We start from the raw sequence: 19,907 nt of genomic DNA, 5'->3' as shown, positions 1-19,907 counted from the left end.
GATCTTCCCCGATAACCCAATCACCTGCTCTGACACCAGCAATACAGAGAGAAGACTATTCAGTATTCAGTTATACTGCAGGCTGTAGTTTTCTAGCCTGTCTGGCCACTAGAGGTCAGCAGACTATGGTAACGGATGGGCTGCAGAGCATACTGAGAGTTGTATCAGCACATCGGCTGGAGAGGCACAGGGTGTAGAAGAATACCAGTAGAGTTTACCTGGGGGGCGCCGGATATCCCCAGTAATAGCAATGCCCGTCCGTCCTCCAGTAAGGAGCACTTGATAGATTTGATCTGTTTGAACTCGGCGAAGCACGTTGTCTGCAGAGACAGAGAAGAGTCAAAGGATGCATCACACCAAGCACAATATCCAAGAAGGTGCAAGAACACTGACCAGTTTTGGGCATACAGTGGACTGATTCTCCACAGACCCTTGATAAGACAAGGGATATACCATGCCGGTGCAAACTGGACCTACCACGATTCATATAGTCAACCTCCTGGGAGAAAGGGTTAATAGGTAATAAGTCAATGAATGCACCTTCTATGGCAGAGAAGTTCCAAAAACAGAGTTAGGGCTTGTTCACACGACCGTGTGCTGCCCGTGCTGTGGACCGCAACTTGCGGTCTGCAATGTACGGGCACCGACTGTGAGGCAGCCGCATGCAGATCGCAGACCTAATCACTTGAATGGGTCTGCGATCCGTCCGTTCCGCAAAAGGATAGAGCAAGTTCTATCTTTTTGCGGAACGGAAGCACGGAACGGAACACCACAGAAGCACTCCGTAGTGCAGGCATCTCAAACTGCGGCCCTCCAGCTGTTGTAAAACTACAACTCCCACAATGCCCTGCTGTAGGCTGATACCTGTAGGCTGTCCGGGCATGCTGGGAGTTGTAGTTTTGCAACAGCTGGAGGGCCGCAGTTTGAGATGCCTGCCGTAGTGCTTCCGTGGGGTTTGTTCCGTACTTCCGTTCCGCATTTCCGCACCCATTCAAGTCAATGGGTCCGCATCCGTGATGCAGAATGCACACGGAACGGTGCCCGTGTATTGCAGATCCGCATATGCGGTCCGCAATACGGCAACGGGACACCTACGGTCGTGTATGCACACGACCGTTGTTGTTTTGCGGTCCGTTTTTCACGGATCCGTTGTTCCGTATCTGTTGTTTTATTTTTCTGTTTTGAGTCCACATCCGTTCCGTTAAACCACAAAACTTACCCGAATGGTTCCCGTATGTGTTCCGTGTTTTGCGGATCGTATACGTACAAAAGAATTAGGCAATAAAGAGTTACAAAAAAGCACATGACTATTGTGCACGGATCCGCAAAAAAACGGATGAAATACGGTGTCGTTCCGTATTTTTTGCGGACCCATTGACTTTAATGGAGCCACGGACCGTGATTTGCGGACAATAATAGGACATGCACTACTTTTTTGCGGAACGGCCATGCGGACATACAAAAACGGAATGCACACGGAGTGGTTTCATTTTTTTTTGCGGACCCATTGACGTGAATGGCGCAAAAAAAACGGAACGGACACGGAACGAAAATACGTTTGTGTGCATGAGCCCTTAGTCTGTCTATGCCTGACCCAATGAGATCAAATACTAAACACCTCAGACCATCTGGGACACCTAACCACTAAACACCAGATACTGATCTTCTCAGAAATCCAAATCTATTAGACACCAAGGATCATCGTGGTCACCCAATCCACTGTGTCTGCCACCAATACACTGGACACCAGGGATCATCTGGGAAGCCAAACCACAAGACACCAGAGAGTACTATGCCACCAAGCTACTGCAGATAAGTGACCATCATGGACATGCAACCCCTAGACACCAGGCACTGTGTTTATCACCAGGCTACTGGACACTTGGGGACATGTGGCACACCCAATGACTAGACACTAGCTATTGCTAACTTTAGAGACTACCTGAGACACCCATCCTTAACACCAGATGCTGTTTCTGCCACAAGTCCACTGGACACCAGGGATTATCTTGGAAACTCAACTCTAAGGCTGGGTTCAGACCTGAGCGTTCTGAAACGAGCGCTCTGTATGCGCGATTGTACGGGCGTTTACAATCGCGCATACAGAGACAGGCGTGCACACATTGTCGCGCGTTCCCGAATATCTATGTGCGGGAACGCGCGACAAACGCCCCAAAAAAAGCTCAAGCACTTGTTTGAGCATCGGGCGTTTTACAGCACGATCGTACGCGCTGTAAAACGCCCAGGTGAGAACCATTCCCATAGGGAATCATTGGTTCTTGCCTGTTGTGCGTTTTACAGTGCGTAGGAACGCGCTGTAAAACGCTCAGGTGTGAACCCAGCCTTAAACCTGTATTACAGCGGCAGATTTTCTGCCAGATGATCGCTAACGAACAATTGTAGTAACGCTCGTTAGCGATCATCTGGCAGTCTAATACTGCCGCCGATTACCCGATGAATGAGCAAACGCTCGTTTATCAGGCAATTGTGATCTTTCAACATGCTGAAAGATCACGATTTGCAGGTGGCAGATAGTGCTGTCTAATCACAATATGCTACCGGCAAATAACTAGACAGCATGGAGACGAGCGATGGCATAACAAACGCTCCTCCCCATGCCGTGGAGGAGATCACTGCATGTAATAGCACTGGTCTCCTCCGCTAGCAAGCAGGCGATTGCTGGGAGGGAACATTTCCTTCCCAACAATTGTCTGCAGAATCGGGCTGTGTAATACAGCCTTTAGACACAAGAAACAATCTTGTGCAAATCCACTAGACACCAGGGACCATCTGGGACCAAACAGCAGAAGCAAAACACATTTATTGTTACAAACCCATTAGACAGCAGGTATCATCTTTGACACCTAACCACAAGACACCAGAGAATATCCTGCTACCAAGTTACTGGACACCTAGGACCATCTAGAACATTGAACATAGACACTAGAATGACTTACCACCAAACTAATGAACACCAGGGACCACAAGGCACCAGATTGTTTTGTTACCAAGCTACAAGACACTATCGACCATCTGGGACACCCAACCAGGAGACATCAGAGTATCTTGCCACAAAGTCACTGGATTTTAGGGATGATCTGTGACACTCAACCACTAGACACCAGACTGTCACAGTCTTTTTCGCGACAGAGGTAAGGAGATCGGATAGACTTGCTACACGTGAGGCTATCTGACAAGTCTCTCTGTTTTACTTTTAGTATGTTGTTGTTTGACAGGATCTCACCTCTCCTCAGGTTCTGCTCGTTATCAGTGATGAGACTCTATTTAGGTCCGCCTCACACTGCTGACCATGCGGTTGATATTGTCTGTTGAAGTTGCTAGAGCTTGTTTGTTTTGTTCTAGGCCTCAGGGAGACGTGGGTTCCTTCATCTTGGAAAGAAACAGCTGTCTCATCTCCTGCTACCTATCCTAGGGCTCGTCAGTTTCAGCAGGGCCTAGGTATATGGCGTATGAGCATTTCCACCATCAGGATCTGCTCATACTGGCAGGAGTTAGGGAAAGGTCTTGGGATCACTAAGAGGTCACCATCCCTCTTCCTTAGCTTTTGGGGCCTGGACTGTTGTCTATTTCTTTTGTGTGTATCCGGTGTTTTCCCCTTCCCCATTACCCGTGACACAGACATTATCTTTGCCTTCCATTCACTGGACACCAGGGACTATTTGGGATGCGCAACCACTAGATACCACAGATTGTTTTTACTACTTACCTACTGGACACCAAGAATCATCTAGAATAACAAAACACTAGACACTATGGACTATCTGGTCCACTAGACACCAGGGATTGAGACAAAAAACAACTGCGAAGCTTGAAAATACTAAGAAACCAAACAATTACCATGTAAGGAACTTGGCATGAAACAAACAGGTACTATCTGAGGTACTAAACCCCTGAGATCCTGGATTTCTCTGATCCTGGTATGTGCTAGTCAGTGTTGTTTTTTTTTAGACGTATATTCAGTAGTAGAAGCCATATTGTCAAATACCCAGGGGACCTGACAATCTATCCTATCCATTAGCAGTAATAATTACCCACCTTGGAGTCCTTGGTGGTAAGTTGTCGTATTCCCTTTGGTCCTATAACCATGTCCACCATGATGCTCCATCCTTGCTAAAGAGAGAAGAGACAATCACTGATGAATGCAATGTATCCAATTAGATGGACATCCTACAGATAGACAAGTCGTCAGCTGGCACCTGGTATATCTCTCGTTCAAATATTGTTTCCTTCATGTCAGATGGCATTGTATCCTGCTAATCAGATGCCATATGGTGGCCATATGGTGGCACTCTGGTAGTGCAGCCCAGCTCCATTTATTTGAGTGGAGTTGGACTGCAATCCCAGGCACAGCCTATAGACAAGGGTGGTGCTGTTCCTGAAAGAGCGGAGTCATGGGTTTCCAACTTCATTCAAGCTAAATGCAGAATTAGCCTGGTGAGATGTTGGACAGATGCCAAGTTAGTACTTAGGAATCATCTCTGTATAATGGAGGGCACATTTCTAGCTGTAGGAACAGAGATGATGTAATACAGGCTGATCTCCTCTAGATGGTGCCGTTAGATCCTGATTTGCTTGCGGCAAGGGTGTCTCTCTTAGGAGTGAGGAATAGACTGCATGTTACTATACTGTATATCTGCCTATGTGTCAAAATGGCACTTATGCCAACTTTCTTCTACCATGACCCATCATCTTGGGGAACTCTTGCTCCTCATGTCAAGAACTTTAATGCTTCCAGGAACTGAGGAAATGTCTTTTTGGGACAATCCCTTACTTTTAGAAGGATCCAGTTGATCCCAGGATAGGTAGTGAAGTGTTTGGTTCTCCTGCAGCACTCCCACGGGAGAAATTAAGAATTATACAATGCCCGTTAAAATCAAATGGTTCTCCACATTAATGTGTGGTCCTCCAGAGTGAGGTCTGGTTAATAGATGAGGGTCTGGAATGAGGACACGTCCCTAATAACTTAGAAATGCATTATAGATATATTTTACAATGCTATACCAAACTTTTTCTACTATCACCCATCATCTTGGGGAACCTTTGCTGCCCATTTCAAGGACCTTGAGGTTTCCTGGAACCGAATTTGAAAATAAGTTCCTCATAAAAGTCTATTTGAAATATCTTACTATTAGAAGGATTCACCCGATCCCAGAGTATGTGGTGGAGTGGTCAGTTCTCCTGCAGCACTCCCACAGGAGAAATGAAGAATGACACAGTGCCCATTGAAATGAATTGGCTCTCTATGTAATGTATGGTCCTCCAGAAAGAAGTCTGGATAAATGGGGGACTGGAATGAGGACCCTCTCCCCTCTATTAACTTAGCGATGCATTATAGGTACTTCACAATGTTTTCTTAACCCATAAAACCCTGTAAACCATTGCAACGTGAGGTTGCATCTCAACTACAGATTTGGAAATGACATGTCCTGGTAAAGTCTATTAGGACCTACAGTTCCTCCTTGATCTGGGAGGATTCATGGATCTAGATTTGCATGACGGTAATGCTCACCGCAAGTTCACATCTGTAGGTCTCCTGATCGATGGAGGTGAAGCTGGAGAGGGTGTTCAGGAAGCGCATGATACATTCCTCCTCCCTCAAGGAGCCGTACTGCTGGAAAGTCTGCTGGATCATCTTCCGGAACTGCTTGGGCTGCACATAAAACCCAGAGAAGGTAAAGGATATAGAGCTACAGTGGAATATGGCCAAGGGGAGCTCCAAAAAGTCCCATCTATCAAGGTCCACTATTATATTCCAGGTGCAACAAGTTATAACATATAGGAAGGAACATATATATCTCAGTATGTAGAATACCAGCAGTGTGACCCATCATGTCCGATCTCCTTCAGAGCTTACCTTAAGGCTTTCCTGCATCTGTCTGGGGAAGAATAGGTCGAGGCCCACTTCTTTCCTGGAAAAAAATATATATCATGACACGGAGCCAACGGGGTCTTCTACATGAGTGGGAGTAATCCAATGAAAATATATTTTTCCTAATAATTTTTAGTCTACGAGGGACATACACAAATATTATAGGGCCACTTATCACCACTCAGAGGGGGCCCGTTCCCAAATATACTACACCTAATATACTGTATGTGTCAATGATACAAATCTGCAGTCACCACTAGGTGGAGCTCATTGTGTGTATTGCTATACATCCCTAGTGGCTCCTACAGATAATGTCAAGTAGGCAGGGCAAGCAGGTCCGTGATGGGTCCCCTTCCTCCATGGACCTCACAAAAAATAATAGCCATGACTTTATAAATGTATGGTTATTTATATCATATTCTTTTATATTTATAATTATGTTATATATCCTATGTAATTATGTTCTATTACATTACATTCCAGCTTCATAATCTACTGTATATTACATTTTATGCATTTACTTTATTTTATATTGAATTATGCTGTATTACATTATATCATATCTTACTCATTTGTATTATTCATTTGTAATCTGTTATATTACATTATATATCATATTACATTCTATAATATTGTATTTGTTTAATTTGCATCATATATCATACCTAAAGGGGTTATCCAACCCCTATAATGCCCCCCCCCTAACGCCCGGGCCCCTCATATAGGTTATACTTACCCCACTCCCCAGCACCCGCGTCGCTCCTGATCCCCGCAGGACTGCAGCTGCATCTCCCTAGCATCTCAGGAGATTTTGTTCATATTTTATTGCAGGGATGGCCAACATGAGGCTCTCCAGATGTTGCAAAACTACAACTCCCAGCATGCCCACACTGCCTACAGCTATTAGCCTACAGCAGGGCATGGTGGGAGTTGTAGTTTTACAGCAGATGGAGAGCCGCAGGTTGGCCATGCCTGTTTTATTGTGTTATATTATACCATATTCCATGATATTACGTTTTATTAATTGATTTTATATCACATTATGTAATATACACTTAAACTGCATCACTTTATGTCATATATTGAATGCATTGTATTTTTCTTTATATTAAAGGGGTTCTCCCATGATTAATGTAAAACATTTATATCAGACATTATGTAGTACATGACAATCTCTTTCTAAAAAAAGCTAGAACCAGCCCTGTACTTCAGATGGATCCAGAGATCTCCACATTCATTGCTCTGCTGGGGAAGGAGGGGTATCCTTTCTGCTGCAGCTCTCTCCCTATCACAGCTCAGGGGGGAGTGTCCATTCTGCTGCAGCTCTCCTTATCACATCTCAGGGGAGAGTGTACTTTCTGCTGCAGCTCTCTCCCTATCACAGCTCGGGGGGAGTGTACTTTCTGCTGCAGCTCTCTCCCTATCACAGCTCAGGGGGAGTGTCCTTTCTGCTGCAGCTCTCTCCCTACCACAGCCCAGGGGGGAGTGTCCATTCTGCTACAGCTTTCTCCCTATCACAGCTCAGGGGGGAGTGTCCATTCTGCTGCAGCTCTCTCCCTATCACAGCTCAGGGGGGAGTGTCCATTCTGCTACAGCTTTCTCCCTATCACAGCTCAGGGGGGAGTGTCCATTCTGCTGCAGCTCTCTCCCTATCACAGCTCAGGGGGGAGTGTTCTTTCTGCTGCAGCTCTCTCCCAATCACAGCTCAGGGGGGAGTGTCCATTCTGCTGTAGCTCTCTCCCTATCACAGCTCAGGGGGGAGTGTCCATTCTGCTGCAGCTCTCTCCCTATCACAGCTCAGGGGGGAGTGTCAATTCTGCTGTAGCTCTCTCCCTATCACAGCTCAGGGGGGAGTGTCCATTCTGCTGCAGCTCTCTCCCTATCACAGCTCAAGGGGGAGTGTCCATTCTGCTGCAGCTCTCTCCCTATCACAGCTCAGGGGGGAGTGTCAATTCTGCTGTAGCTCTCTCCCAATCACAGCTCAGGGGGGAGTGTCCATTCTGCTGTAGCTCTCTCCCTATCCCAGCTCAGGGGGGAGTGTCCATTCTGCTGCAGCTCTCTCCCTATCACAGCTCAGGGGGGAGTGTTCTTTCTGCTGTAGCTCTCTCCCTATCACAGCTCAGGGGGGAGTGTCCATTCTGCTGCAGCTCTCTCCCTATCACAACTCAGATGCAGATGAAGGATGGAACTCAGCGAAATGGACAGAGAAATATGAGGGGGGAAAAACTGCAGATGGCGCTACACAGATACATTTTATTGAATAAGTCAGTGGGTATGCAAAACTTGTAATTTCATGCAATTAAAAAAAATATTTAGATCCAGGCGTTGGTTTGAAAACTGCAGACATTTTTCAGGGGACAACCCCTTTAAATAAATTATATTTTTGCAGATACATTGTGTCTGATCAATAAAACATAAAGTCAACTAAAATTAGATGTAAAAACCTTTGACTATACTTTCCTATATTTTGTATTTTCCGTGTTTATAAGCTTATTTTTATTGGCTTTTTTCTTGAAAAAGTAAAAAGTAATGAAAAAATATAATATTCACCAACATTTTTTCTATTTTTTTATTTTTGGTATTAGGTTCTCATTTAGTGCTTTTTCTTCTAGGTTGTGTTCTCTCTGCTGACATAGAAATGTATGGTTTCAAGGTTCAAATTAGAAAAAAATAAATTAAACAAAAGGCTACAAGTTACAGCTCCCTGATAAGGAGGAAAATGCAGTCATTGTGGTCACACAGCAAGTCCTACAGAAACCAGGTGTATGGCCACATCCGGATTGTGTCATTTCCATTTAAAAAAAAGCAGCAAACAGCACAGAACAAATGTCCCTTTGAAATGTCCCCGCAGCCCGTACATCTACTTACTCCAAAAAGTCAAAGTTGGATCTCTTCTCCAGGGCGTTGTGAGGCATGTCCTTGTAGAATCGCCTGAAAGACAAGGGAGCCCATCCAAAAGTTTTAGTTCAGTATGCAATTCACCAGCTGTCCTGTAGATGGCAGCAGACTACAACAAACCTCATTTAAAGGGAAATGCGGCCTTTTCATTTTGTTATGTACACTCATTGACAAATAAAACACCCCCGAATAGAAATATCAAATTAGGGCTTATTCTGACGACCGTATGCATTTTTTACGGTCGGCAAAACACAGATACCGGCCGCGTGCTTTCCGCATTTTGCAGAACGGATAGATAGAAATGCCTATTCTTGTCCACATTGCAGGACTGCGGATTGAAAGTATGATGCAAGTACACCGTGTGCTGTCCGCGTCTTTTGTGACCCCATTGAAATGAACGGGTCCGCCTCCGTTCCACAAAATTGTGGAACGGAGGCGGACATAAACATACGGTCGTCTGAATGAGCCCTTATGCAAAACTTGTTCTGCACTGAAGTCTCTTAGCAGATATCTAAATGATTACAGGTGTGGTCAGACACTGGGTCTCACCACAAGAGGGTGTAAAAGAGCTTCTTCCTCTGCCCTTTAAAAAGGCTCTCAGAGGCCACTTTTAGGTAGTGTACCTCTTGGTAAAAAATAGTAGGGAGCTAGACATGCTTCTACAGCTCACTTATATGATATTTTAAACCCAGGTGACATACTTTGTGAGGGGGGAGCATCACTGGCCGGAGAAGCTAGATGGTTGCTTCGATGAATTGCCTGCTATCTATGCTGTTAGGAGATGTTGGGAGCAGTAGTTATGTGACGGCACGCACACAGCGAACAGGCCCAGACAGACACCAGTAGAGACAAGCAGAAGCAGCTCCCACAGTTTTGTGGTCCACCATCCAGACGCAGATGGTCCCTTCATTACAACCCTGTCTCTGCCCGGACCATTTGCAGGAAATTTGATGTCCCTGCGCCACATACATGTCCTGTCATGTGACAGCCGGCCACTGTCATGGTGTCGTGAACGAGAACCCTGGACTACTCCGGACTGGAACTAGATCGTCTTTAGCGATGAATTCAGGTTCTGTTTGGGTTCTGACGACGGTGTGAACCTATATCAGACGTAATAGGGATCGGTACCTGAGTTCCAGACAGCCCAGCTGGAGCGCCATGCCTTCGCTGACCTTGGTAGCGTATTGCTGCATGTAGTCGTTCCTCAGCTGCAGAAAAACACAAAAGTGTCACAGACGGATCTGATCCCAACAGGGAGTGGGCCCCCGCCGGCTATAAAGAAGCACCCTGCACCACAGTGGCATGCAAAAGTTTGGGGACCCCGGTCAAAATTCCTGTTACTATGAACATTTAAAGTTGAAATAAGTCGCAGGTTATGTAGGGCATAGTCCATGGATGTAAGATCGCTTACTATTTTTTCTGTGTGCCGCTCCGTTCGTCCGCTGTGCCCCCCGTTCACTTCTCCCGCCTGTTTTGATAATGAATAGCATCGGTACAGGGAGGAGGAGACTGCCTGTTTCTCAATGGGCGTCTCCTTCTCCCTGACTGTAGCGCGGTCCAATCACAAAGGAGAGCGTCACAGCCAGGGAGAGGGAGACGCCCATTGAGAAACAGAGCAGACTCCTCCTCCCTGTACCGATACTATTCATTAGCATACCAGGCAGGAGAAGTGAACGGGGGGCACAACGGACGAACGGAGCTGCACCCAGAAAAATTAGTAAGCGATCTTACATCCATGGACTATGCCCTACATAACCTGCTACTTATTTCATAATGTCTGGACCCATGAAAGGTCCTTTTAAAATGATCTCCAAAAGGCATAAAGCTATTTTTGGATTTTCATCTTTCAAATTTTCAAAACCCAAAAAAAGGAAAGGCTGCTGAAACAAAACTTTGGGCCCCCTCAACCTGGTAGCAACCCCCTCAACTGTTTTCATTTTCAGAGTGTTAGGCAGCTGCTTAGAAGAACCCATGGCTGCTGTGCTTTGGGACAACGTTAGCTTTGACATTTGCATCCCCTTACCTTTCCTAATGATGTTTGTGAACAAGCCTTAACCCTAACAGGCTATTTAAGGTCTGAGACCTCGTCAAAGTTATCTGAGCGCTCAAATCTCCTTGGGTTCCCATACTTTTGCAAGGTACTCCTTTCCTTTTTTTTCACTCTAAAATTGTACAAAACCAAAAAATGTAATACATTGATATTGCTTAAAATGTAGAAAAATGGCTACAAAAAGCGTCTACAAGCGGTAATACTTGCCGAAGGGGTTGCTACTAGGTACTAACCATGCAGGGTGCCCAAAGTTTTGCTTCGGGCCCATTTCATTTTTTTTTTCTTATTTTGAAAATGTAAAAGATGAAAACAAGAAATAGTTTTTGCTTAAAATACAAAGGGAATGTCTAAAATGTATGACTTTAGGAGAATATTGCATCTTCAACTTGATTAACAGTCATTTTGACCAGGGGGGCCCAAACTGTTGCATGCCACTGTATACCGCGGGAAATTAACGAACTGTTATTCTTAATACATTAGAATTGATTGAACCCCCATGAGTATTGTAAGATATTAACCAGCAGGTGGCGCTGTGTGTTGTCCAGAGGGACCGGAGCTAGGGATCTAAGATCATCTAAAAGGAAATCAACAGCACCATACAACATCCAGAGCAGATCCCAAGTAATGTGGCTGATTATACATAATACCCAAAATAAATAAATGCACATATAACCTCATTCATGCATACAGCGCTCCTAAGACTCTTCCCTGTCCGGAGGTGCAACATGTCAGGTCACCTTCCCCCATTGGAAGACTCCACCTGATGGACTCCTGTATCATGCACTATGACACCACAGCACATGCATAGTCCATATTTTCACTTCCACCTAGCGATCCAGGCAGGCGCCATACACTCCCTTCTCAAGGCCATTCATCTCACAGACATTATTTGTGCAGTACTAGTCTATTCTCCTCGATCATTAGGGTCTCCATAGCTCCTCTGGTCCAGTCCAGATGTGTCAGCTCCATATCACCACAATCATAGTAGTATAACCAGAATTACTATCAGCAACAGAAGAGGAAGATTTTGTGGCTACACAAGAACATATCCACCACAATCCGAACCTCTCACCGGAGAGCCACAACGCAAGTGTGAAAAAGACCTTAGTAGGCGCTCCCTATAAACTCATCTTTCTCATCTTCATTCACCCCTTCGCCCTTCATCATTATTCTTCTGAACCTGGTCCATCAGTATCCATCCCACGCCATGTGCTCAGACTCTATATTATTCCTGTTATATCTGTGTTGCACTCACCTCGCTGATCCACCTGTTGCACTTTTAAGATTTTTTAGCTGCAGATTTACCAATGATAAAGGTCAGGTTATTGTATATAATCAGCCACGTTTCTCTGGGGGAGCTCCGGATGTTCTGTGGTTTCTTAATAAAGACTCATTTCTCAAGGGTACACAAGAGTGCAGTGCCGATCATTTCCTCAGACTGTGAGGACTGCCGAGTCCTCATCGGGCACCACAACTCCTAACTATAGTACGGAGAGCAGACTGCATCTGAATAGGAGATGTACGATAAGACACCCCAGAGCCCCGCATGATTAGGTCACACATTCTGCCACAGTTTAAAGGGATTCTCCACTTCTATTACAGGAGTCTCGGGAGAATAAGTTCCAGCCTGCGGCCATAGAAGTGCCAACACAAAGTATATACTAGTATAGCAAAATGCTACATAATAATAATGTATAATATCAATGATTATATCATAGTATAACAATACCAGTTCATCAGTACACATATAATAGTGCCAACCATAGAGGCATGTAATAATGGCAGTAATATCAGTACACATATAATAGTTCCAAACATAGAGGCGTATAATAATAGCAGTAATATCAGTGCACATATAATAGTGCCAACTATAGAGGTGTATAATAATAGCAGTAATATCAGTGCACATATAATAGTGCCAACTATAGAGGTGTATAATAATGGCAGTAATATCAGTGCACATATAATAGCACCAACTATAGAGGTGTATAATAATGGCAGTAATATCAGTGCACATATAATAGTGCCAACCATAGAGGTGTATAATAATGGCAGCAATATCAGTGCACATATAATAGCACCAACTATAGAGGTGTATAATAATGGCAGTAATATCAGTGCACATATAATAGTGCCAACTATAGAGGTGTATAATAATAGCAGTAATATCAGTACACATATAATAGTGCAAACTATAGAGGTATATAATATATGCAGTAATATCAGTGCACATATAATAGTGCCAACCATAGAGACATGTAATAATGGCAGTAATATCAGTGCACATATAATAGTGCCAATCATAGAGACATGTAATAATGGCAGTAATATCAGTGCACATATAATAGTGCCAACTATAGAGGTGTATATTAAGGGCTATAATATCAGTGCACATATAATAGTGCCAACCATAGAGACATGTAATAATGGCAGTAATATCAGTGCACATATAATAGTGCCAACTATAGAGGTGTAAAATAATAGCAGTAATATCAGTACACATATATCAGTGCCAACCATAGAGGTGTATATTAATGGCAGTAATATCAGTACACATATGAGGCATCTAATAGTGCATTCACAGAGCCCATATAACAGGTAACCTACCTCGGACCATACATTATTTGGTAACAGTCCCGCATTTTGCTGGATTGTACCGCAAACCAGACTTTTACAGAGTCAGGTTTTTCATCCATTCCACAAGAGAATAGATAACCAGTTCTGATAAGACACCGTCACCCAGCTTTTCCAGAAATGTCTCAGAAATGTCTCAGTAAGGAGTGTTAACACTGAGGACGGCTCAGTTTATTTTTATTTTTTTTATAAATTAGATGTAAAGGGGATTTGCTCCATTAATTACAGAGAACAGACAGCTTAATGCATTCTCTTGAATCACCACCAGAGGGCAGCAGAGCACAGAGCACCATTCAGATTAGTACCATAGGTGTCATAGGCCTCATTCAGACAGTCGCAATGTGGGTGCGTTTTAGCCTCTGTGTTACGACCACAATCCTCCACCCAACCGAAGGTCACAAGACCCGAACTTACACCATCATAGGCGTATATAATGGTGTAAGTTTGCGTCACTAACATTGATACTGGGTGGGAACAAGGTCTGTGTGGACCCCAGTACAAAACAATGGGTGGAATTTATGAAGGACAGATGGTAGTTTTCTGGTGTGCAAGAGCGGCAATATTTAGCACATCTTGTGTGACTTTTCTGACATGCCACCAAAGTAGGTGGAGCTTATAAAAATGGGGACAGGGCCCTGCTGCTGTAATGTAATCTCAGTGGCTGCAATGGTGGCCCTAGGAGTTCTATGGCTGTGAAGGTCACTGTTGCAATGACGGGGGAACTGTGGCTGTGAGAAAGTTCTCCATCACAGTTCTGTGGCACAGATCTCCCATGATAGTGGCACTGTGGATATAGTGAGGGCATGGGTGAACAAGGCACTAGGTGTCTGATGTGTGATGGGGCGCTGCTACTGTGAAAGAGGCATTGTAATAGAGGCACTAAAACTTTGATGAGGCATTGCAGTCATGGAGGCACTGCAACGCTGAAGCATGATAGGAAAACTGTGGCTGTAAAGATGGTACTATGACTGTGATGGAGGCACTGTGACTGATGTGTGCTAGACTTTAATGGGGGCACAGTGACTTAATGGGGCATGGCGGCTCTACTGGCGGCATAGTAATTGTAATTGGGGCACTGTAACAGTGATAGACTGTAATGGGGGCACTGTGACTATAAGGGGGCATTGTAGTTGTAATAGGGGCACTGCGACTATAAGGGGACATTATAGTTGTAATGGGGGAACTGTGACTATAAGGGGGCATTGTAGTTGTACTAGGGGCACTGTGAATATAAGGGGACATTGTAGTTGTAATGGGGGCACTGTGACTATAAAGAGACATTGTAGTTGTAATAGGGGCACTGTGACTATAAGGGCACATTGTAGTTGTAATGGGGGCACTGCGACTATAAGGAGACATTGTAGTTGTAATGGGGGCACTGTGACTATAAGGGGGCATTGTAGTTGTAATGGGGGTCCTGTGACTACAAAGGGACCTTGTAGTTGTAATGGAGGCACTGTTACTATAAGGGGACCTTGTAGTTGTAATGGAGGCACTGTGACTATAAGGGAACCTTGTAGTTGTAATGGGGGAACTGTGACTATAAGGAGACTTTGTAGTTGTAATGGGGGCACTGTGACTATAAGGGGGCATTGTAGTTGTAATGGGGGTCCTGTGACTACAAAGGGACCTTGTAGTTGTAATGGAGGCACTGTTACTATAAGGGGACCTTGTAGTTGTAATGGAGGCACTGTGACTATAAGGGAACCTTGTAGTTGTAATGGGGGAACTGTGACTATAAGGAGACTTTGTAGTTGTAATGGGGCACTGTGACTATAAGGAGACATTGTAGTTGTAATGGGGGCACTGTGACTATAAGGAGACATTGTAGTTGTAATGGGGGCCCTGTGACTATAAGGGGGCACTTTAGTTGTAATGGGGGCACTGTGACTATAAGAGGAAATTGTAGTTGTAATGGAGGCACTGTTACTATAAAGGGGGCATTGTAGTTGTAATGGGGGCACTGTGACTATAAGGAGACCTTGTAGTTGTAATGGGGGCACTTTGACAAAAAGAGGAAATTGTAGTTGTAATGGAGGCACTGTTACTATAAGGAGACATTGTAGTTGTAATGGAGGCACTGTGACTATAAGGGGACCTTGTAGTTGTAATAGGGGCACTGTGACTATAAGGAGACCTTGTAGTTGTAATAGGGGCACTGTGACTATAAGGAGACCTTGTAGTTGTAATGGGGGCACTGTGACTATAAGGGGACATTGTAGTTGTAATGGGGGCACTGTTACTATAAGGGGGCATTGTAGTTGTAATGGGGGCACTGTTACTATAAGGGGGCATTGTAGTTGTAATGGGGGCACTGTTACTATAACGGGGCATTGTAGTTGTAATGGAGGCACTGTGACTATAAGGGGCCATTGTAGTTGTAATGGAGGCACTGTGACTATAAAGGGGGCATTGTAGTTGTAATAGGGGCACTGTGACTATAAGGGGACATTGTAGTTGTAATGGGGGCACTGTGACTATAAGGGGACATTGTAGTTCTAATAGGGGCACTGTGACTATAGGGGGACTTTGTAGTTGTAATGGGGGCCCTGTGACTATAAGGGGGTATTGTAGTTGTAATGGGGCACTGTGACTATAAGGGGACATTGCAGTTGTAATGGGGGCACTGTGACTATAAGAGGGCATTGTAGTTACAATGGGGGCACTGTGACTATAAGGGGACATTGTAGTTGTAATGGGGGCCCTGTGACTATAAGGAGACATTGTAGTTGTAATAGGGGCACTGTGACTATAAGAAGAAATTGTAGTTGTAATGGGGGCACTGCGACTATAACAGGGCATTGTAGTTGTAATGGGGGCATTGTGACTATAAAGGGACATTGTAGTTGTAATGGGGGCACTGTGACTATAAGGGGGCACTGTAGTTGTAATGGGGGCACTGTGACTATAAGGGGACACTGTAGTTGTAATGGGGGCACTGTAGTTGTAATAGGGGCCCTGTGACTATAAAGGGACCTTGTAGTTGTAATGGGGCACTGTGACTATAAGGGGACCTTGTAGTTGTAATGGGGGCACTGTGACTATAAGGGGACACTGTAGTTGTAATGGGGGCACTGTGACTATAAGGGGACACTGTAGTTGTAATGGGGGCACTGTAGTTGTAATAGGGGCCCTGTGACTATAAAGGGACCTTGTAGTTGTAATGGGACACTGTGACTATAAGGGGGCATTTTAGTTGCAATGGGGACACTGTGACTATAAGAGGAAATTGTAGTTGTAATGGAGGCACTGTTACTATAAGGGGACATTGTAGTTGTAATGGGGGCACTGTGACTATAAGGGGACATTGTAGTTGTAATGGGGGCACTGTGACTATAAGGGGACATTGTAGTTGTAATAGGGGCACTGTGACTATAAGGGGACATTGTAGTTGTAATGGGGGCACTGTGACTATAAGGGGGTATTGTAGTTGTAATGGGGGCACTGTGACTATAAGGGGACATTGTAGTTGTAATGGAGGCACTGTGACTATAAGGGGACCTTGTAGTTGTAATGGGGGCACTGTGACTATAAGGGGACATTGTAGTTGTAATGGAGGCACTGTTACTATAAGGGGACATTGTAGTTGTAATGGGGCACTGTGACTATAAGGGGACATTGTAGTTGTAATGGGGGCACTGTGACTATAAGGGGACATTGTAGTTGTAATGGAGGCACTGTGACTATAAGGGGACATTGTAGTTGTAATGGGGGCACTGTGACTATAAGGGGACATTGTAGTTGTAATGGGGGAACTGTTACTATAAGGGGACATTGTAGTTGTAATGGGGGCCCTGTGACTATACGGGGGTATTGTAGTTGTAATGGGGGCACTGTGACTATAAGGGGGCACTGTGGTTGTACTGGGGGCACTGTGACTATAAGGGGGCATTGTGGTTGTAATGGGGCACTGTGACTATAAGGGGGCATTTTAGTTGCAATGGGGACACTGTGACTATAAGAGGAAATTGTAGTTGTAATGGAGGCACTGTTACTATAAGGGGACATTGTAGTTGTAATGGGGGCACTGTGACTATAAGGGGACATTGTAGTTGTAATGGGGGAACTGTGACTATAGGGGGACATTGTAGTTGTAATGGGGGCACTGTGACTATAAGGGGGCATTGTGGTTGTAATGGGGGCACTGTGACTATAAGAGGAAATTGTAGTTGTAATGGAGGCACTGTTACTATAAGGGTACATTGTAGTTGTAACGGAGGCACTGTTACTATAAAGGGGGCATTGTAGTTGTAATAGGGGCACTGTGACTATAAGGGGACCTTGTAGTTGTAATTGGGGCACTGTGACTATAAGGGGACCTTGTAGTTGTAATAGGGGCACTGTGACTATAAGGAGACCTTGTAGTTGTAATGGGGGCACTGTGACTATAAGGGGACATTGTAGTTGTAATAGGGGCACTGTGACTATAAGGGGACATTGTAGTTGTAATGGGGGCACTGTGACTATAAGGGGACATTGTAGTTGTAATGGGGGCACTGTGACTATAAGGGGACATTGTAGTTGTAATTGGGGCACTGTGACTATAAGGGGACATTGTAGTTGTAATGGGGGCACTGTGGCTATAAGGGGGCATTGTGGTTGTAATGGGGGCACTGTGACTATAAGGGGGCATTGTAGTTGTAATGGGGGCACTGTGACTATAAGGAGACATTGTGGTTGTAATGGGGCACTGTGACTATAAGGGGGCATTTAAGTTGCAATGGGGACACTGTGACTATAAGGGGACATTGTAGTTGTAATGGGGGCACTGTGGTTGTGATTGAGACGGGGACTCTTTGACTATGATAACAGATCAGTGGCGGTTATAGGGGCAGTATATCTGTACCGGGAGCACTGTGGCTTTCTTGGGGCTTTAATGGGGGGCACTATGATGGGGGTCATTGAAGACTTAAGGAGTTTTGTGGCATTGACAGCACAGTTGTTTAGTGGTTCAGTTCTTTTCTGACAGACCACACACAATATCTCTTGGTTTATATCCTCTTCAACAGTTCCATCAAAATATGGAGTTCCACAGGGCTCGGCTCTATCCCCTATGCAGTTTGCCGGTTATATGGCTACCATCAGGCAAAATAATCCACTGTGCCAACTGTACCTGTCCTCTAAGCCCGGAGTCAATGACCCAACCCCAGCCATAAATTCCGTCTTGCCAAACTACTAGAATGGATGAATGCCAGCTAGACAAAACTGAAGTTCTTCTGGTTGGAGGGCAGCGCCTGACGGAAAAGTGGCATCTCACACATCCAGCGCCTCCATCCCTGGGAAGCGCAACCCTTCAAAGCTCAGACCCTGTAGTTATTGAGAGGAACCTGTGTCAGGAATCCATGAATAACCTAGGCCCCGACTACCTAAAAGAACTACTGCCCCGACACTCCCTGCGCACCCTTCAGCAGGCTCCAACAAACCGTCCATACCCGGGATCCACCACAAAACTTGTGGACCCAGAGCCTTCTATTTGCAGCCCCCACTCTAAGGAACAGACTACCTGGGTCAAGGAGAGGGATCATCACTGGACTCTCTTAACCCCTTAAAGACTGGGCATTTGCGTTTTGGATTTTTTCTCCCCACATTCCAACAGCCATAACTTTTTTATTTTTCCATTCATATAGCCTTAGGAGGTCTTATTATTTATGGGACAAAGATGCAGTTTTTAATGCCGCCATTTAATTTACCATGTCTTGTATTAGAAAACAGGGGAAAAAAAGACATGACATCCTAATTCTGCAGCTCAATACGATTGCGGTGATACCAAACTTGTACAGTTTTATTTTTATTAATTACTTCTTTTTTTTTTTGAATAAAAACCTTTGAAAAAAAAATAAAAAATAATAATTCCGCCAATTGTTTGGGGGGGGCAAAATGAAAAAAGAAAATGGCAAATCGCATCTTTTTTATTTTTTTTCGATACAGCGTTCACTGCACAGGAAATGTAAAAAAAAATATTCTAAAAGTTTAAAAGACATTTTCAGATGTTGCGATACCTAATATGTTTATATATTTTTTTGTTTATATATTTTTATACATAAAATTGGGAAAGGGCGGTGATTTAAACTTTTTAGATTTTAGTGTTTTTTTTTATTTTATTATTTTACTTTTTTTTTACTTTTTATTTATTAACTATTAGACCACCTTAGAACCTAGGATCTATTGATCCCTTGTCCTATTCACCCTAATAGAGATCTATTACGGTAAATAGGATTCTGACACTGTCCCTGCTGAGCTGTGCCTCGTGCATAGTTCAGCAGGCAGCTTACCATGGCAGCCATAAAAGGCTTCAGCAGCATCCAGGCTGCCATGGTAACCGCTTGTAGCCCTGCGATTACACTGTGGGGGCTCTGATTGGAAGGCAGAGAGAGACGGCTTCCTCTGCCTAAGGGTCTATTCACACGTCCGTTGTTTCTTTCCTGATCTGTTCCG

At 44.5% G+C, this 19,907-nt stretch overlaps 1 protein-coding gene across 1 annotated transcript in view; it reads right to left on the bottom strand.

The window, feature by feature from the left end:
• Positions 1 to 19,907, bottom strand: part of PTK2B (protein tyrosine kinase 2 beta) — a 164,281-nt gene that overhangs the window by 53,113 nt on the left and 91,261 nt on the right. The window contains exons 5-10 of the mRNA XM_044292491.1: positions 9,917 to 9,996; positions 8,759 to 8,821; positions 5,876 to 5,930; positions 5,531 to 5,671; positions 4,057 to 4,131; positions 219 to 320 (exon numbers count right to left, since the gene is read on the bottom strand). Of these exons, the coding sequence (XP_044148426.1) occupies positions 219 to 320; positions 4,057 to 4,131; positions 5,531 to 5,671; positions 5,876 to 5,930; positions 8,759 to 8,821; positions 9,917 to 9,996 (516 nt within the window). The remainder of the gene's footprint in view (positions 1 to 218; positions 321 to 4,056; positions 4,132 to 5,530; positions 5,672 to 5,875; positions 5,931 to 8,758; positions 8,822 to 9,916; positions 9,997 to 19,907) is intronic.

Source organism: Bufo gargarizans, chromosome 4, assembly GCF_014858855.1.
Source record: "Bufo gargarizans isolate SCDJY-AF-19 chromosome 4, ASM1485885v1, whole genome shotgun sequence".
In the NCBI taxonomy this organism is placed as follows: domain Eukaryota; kingdom Metazoa; phylum Chordata; class Amphibia; order Anura; family Bufonidae; genus Bufo; species Bufo gargarizans.
This window is presented reverse-complemented; position numbering and strand designations above follow the sequence as displayed.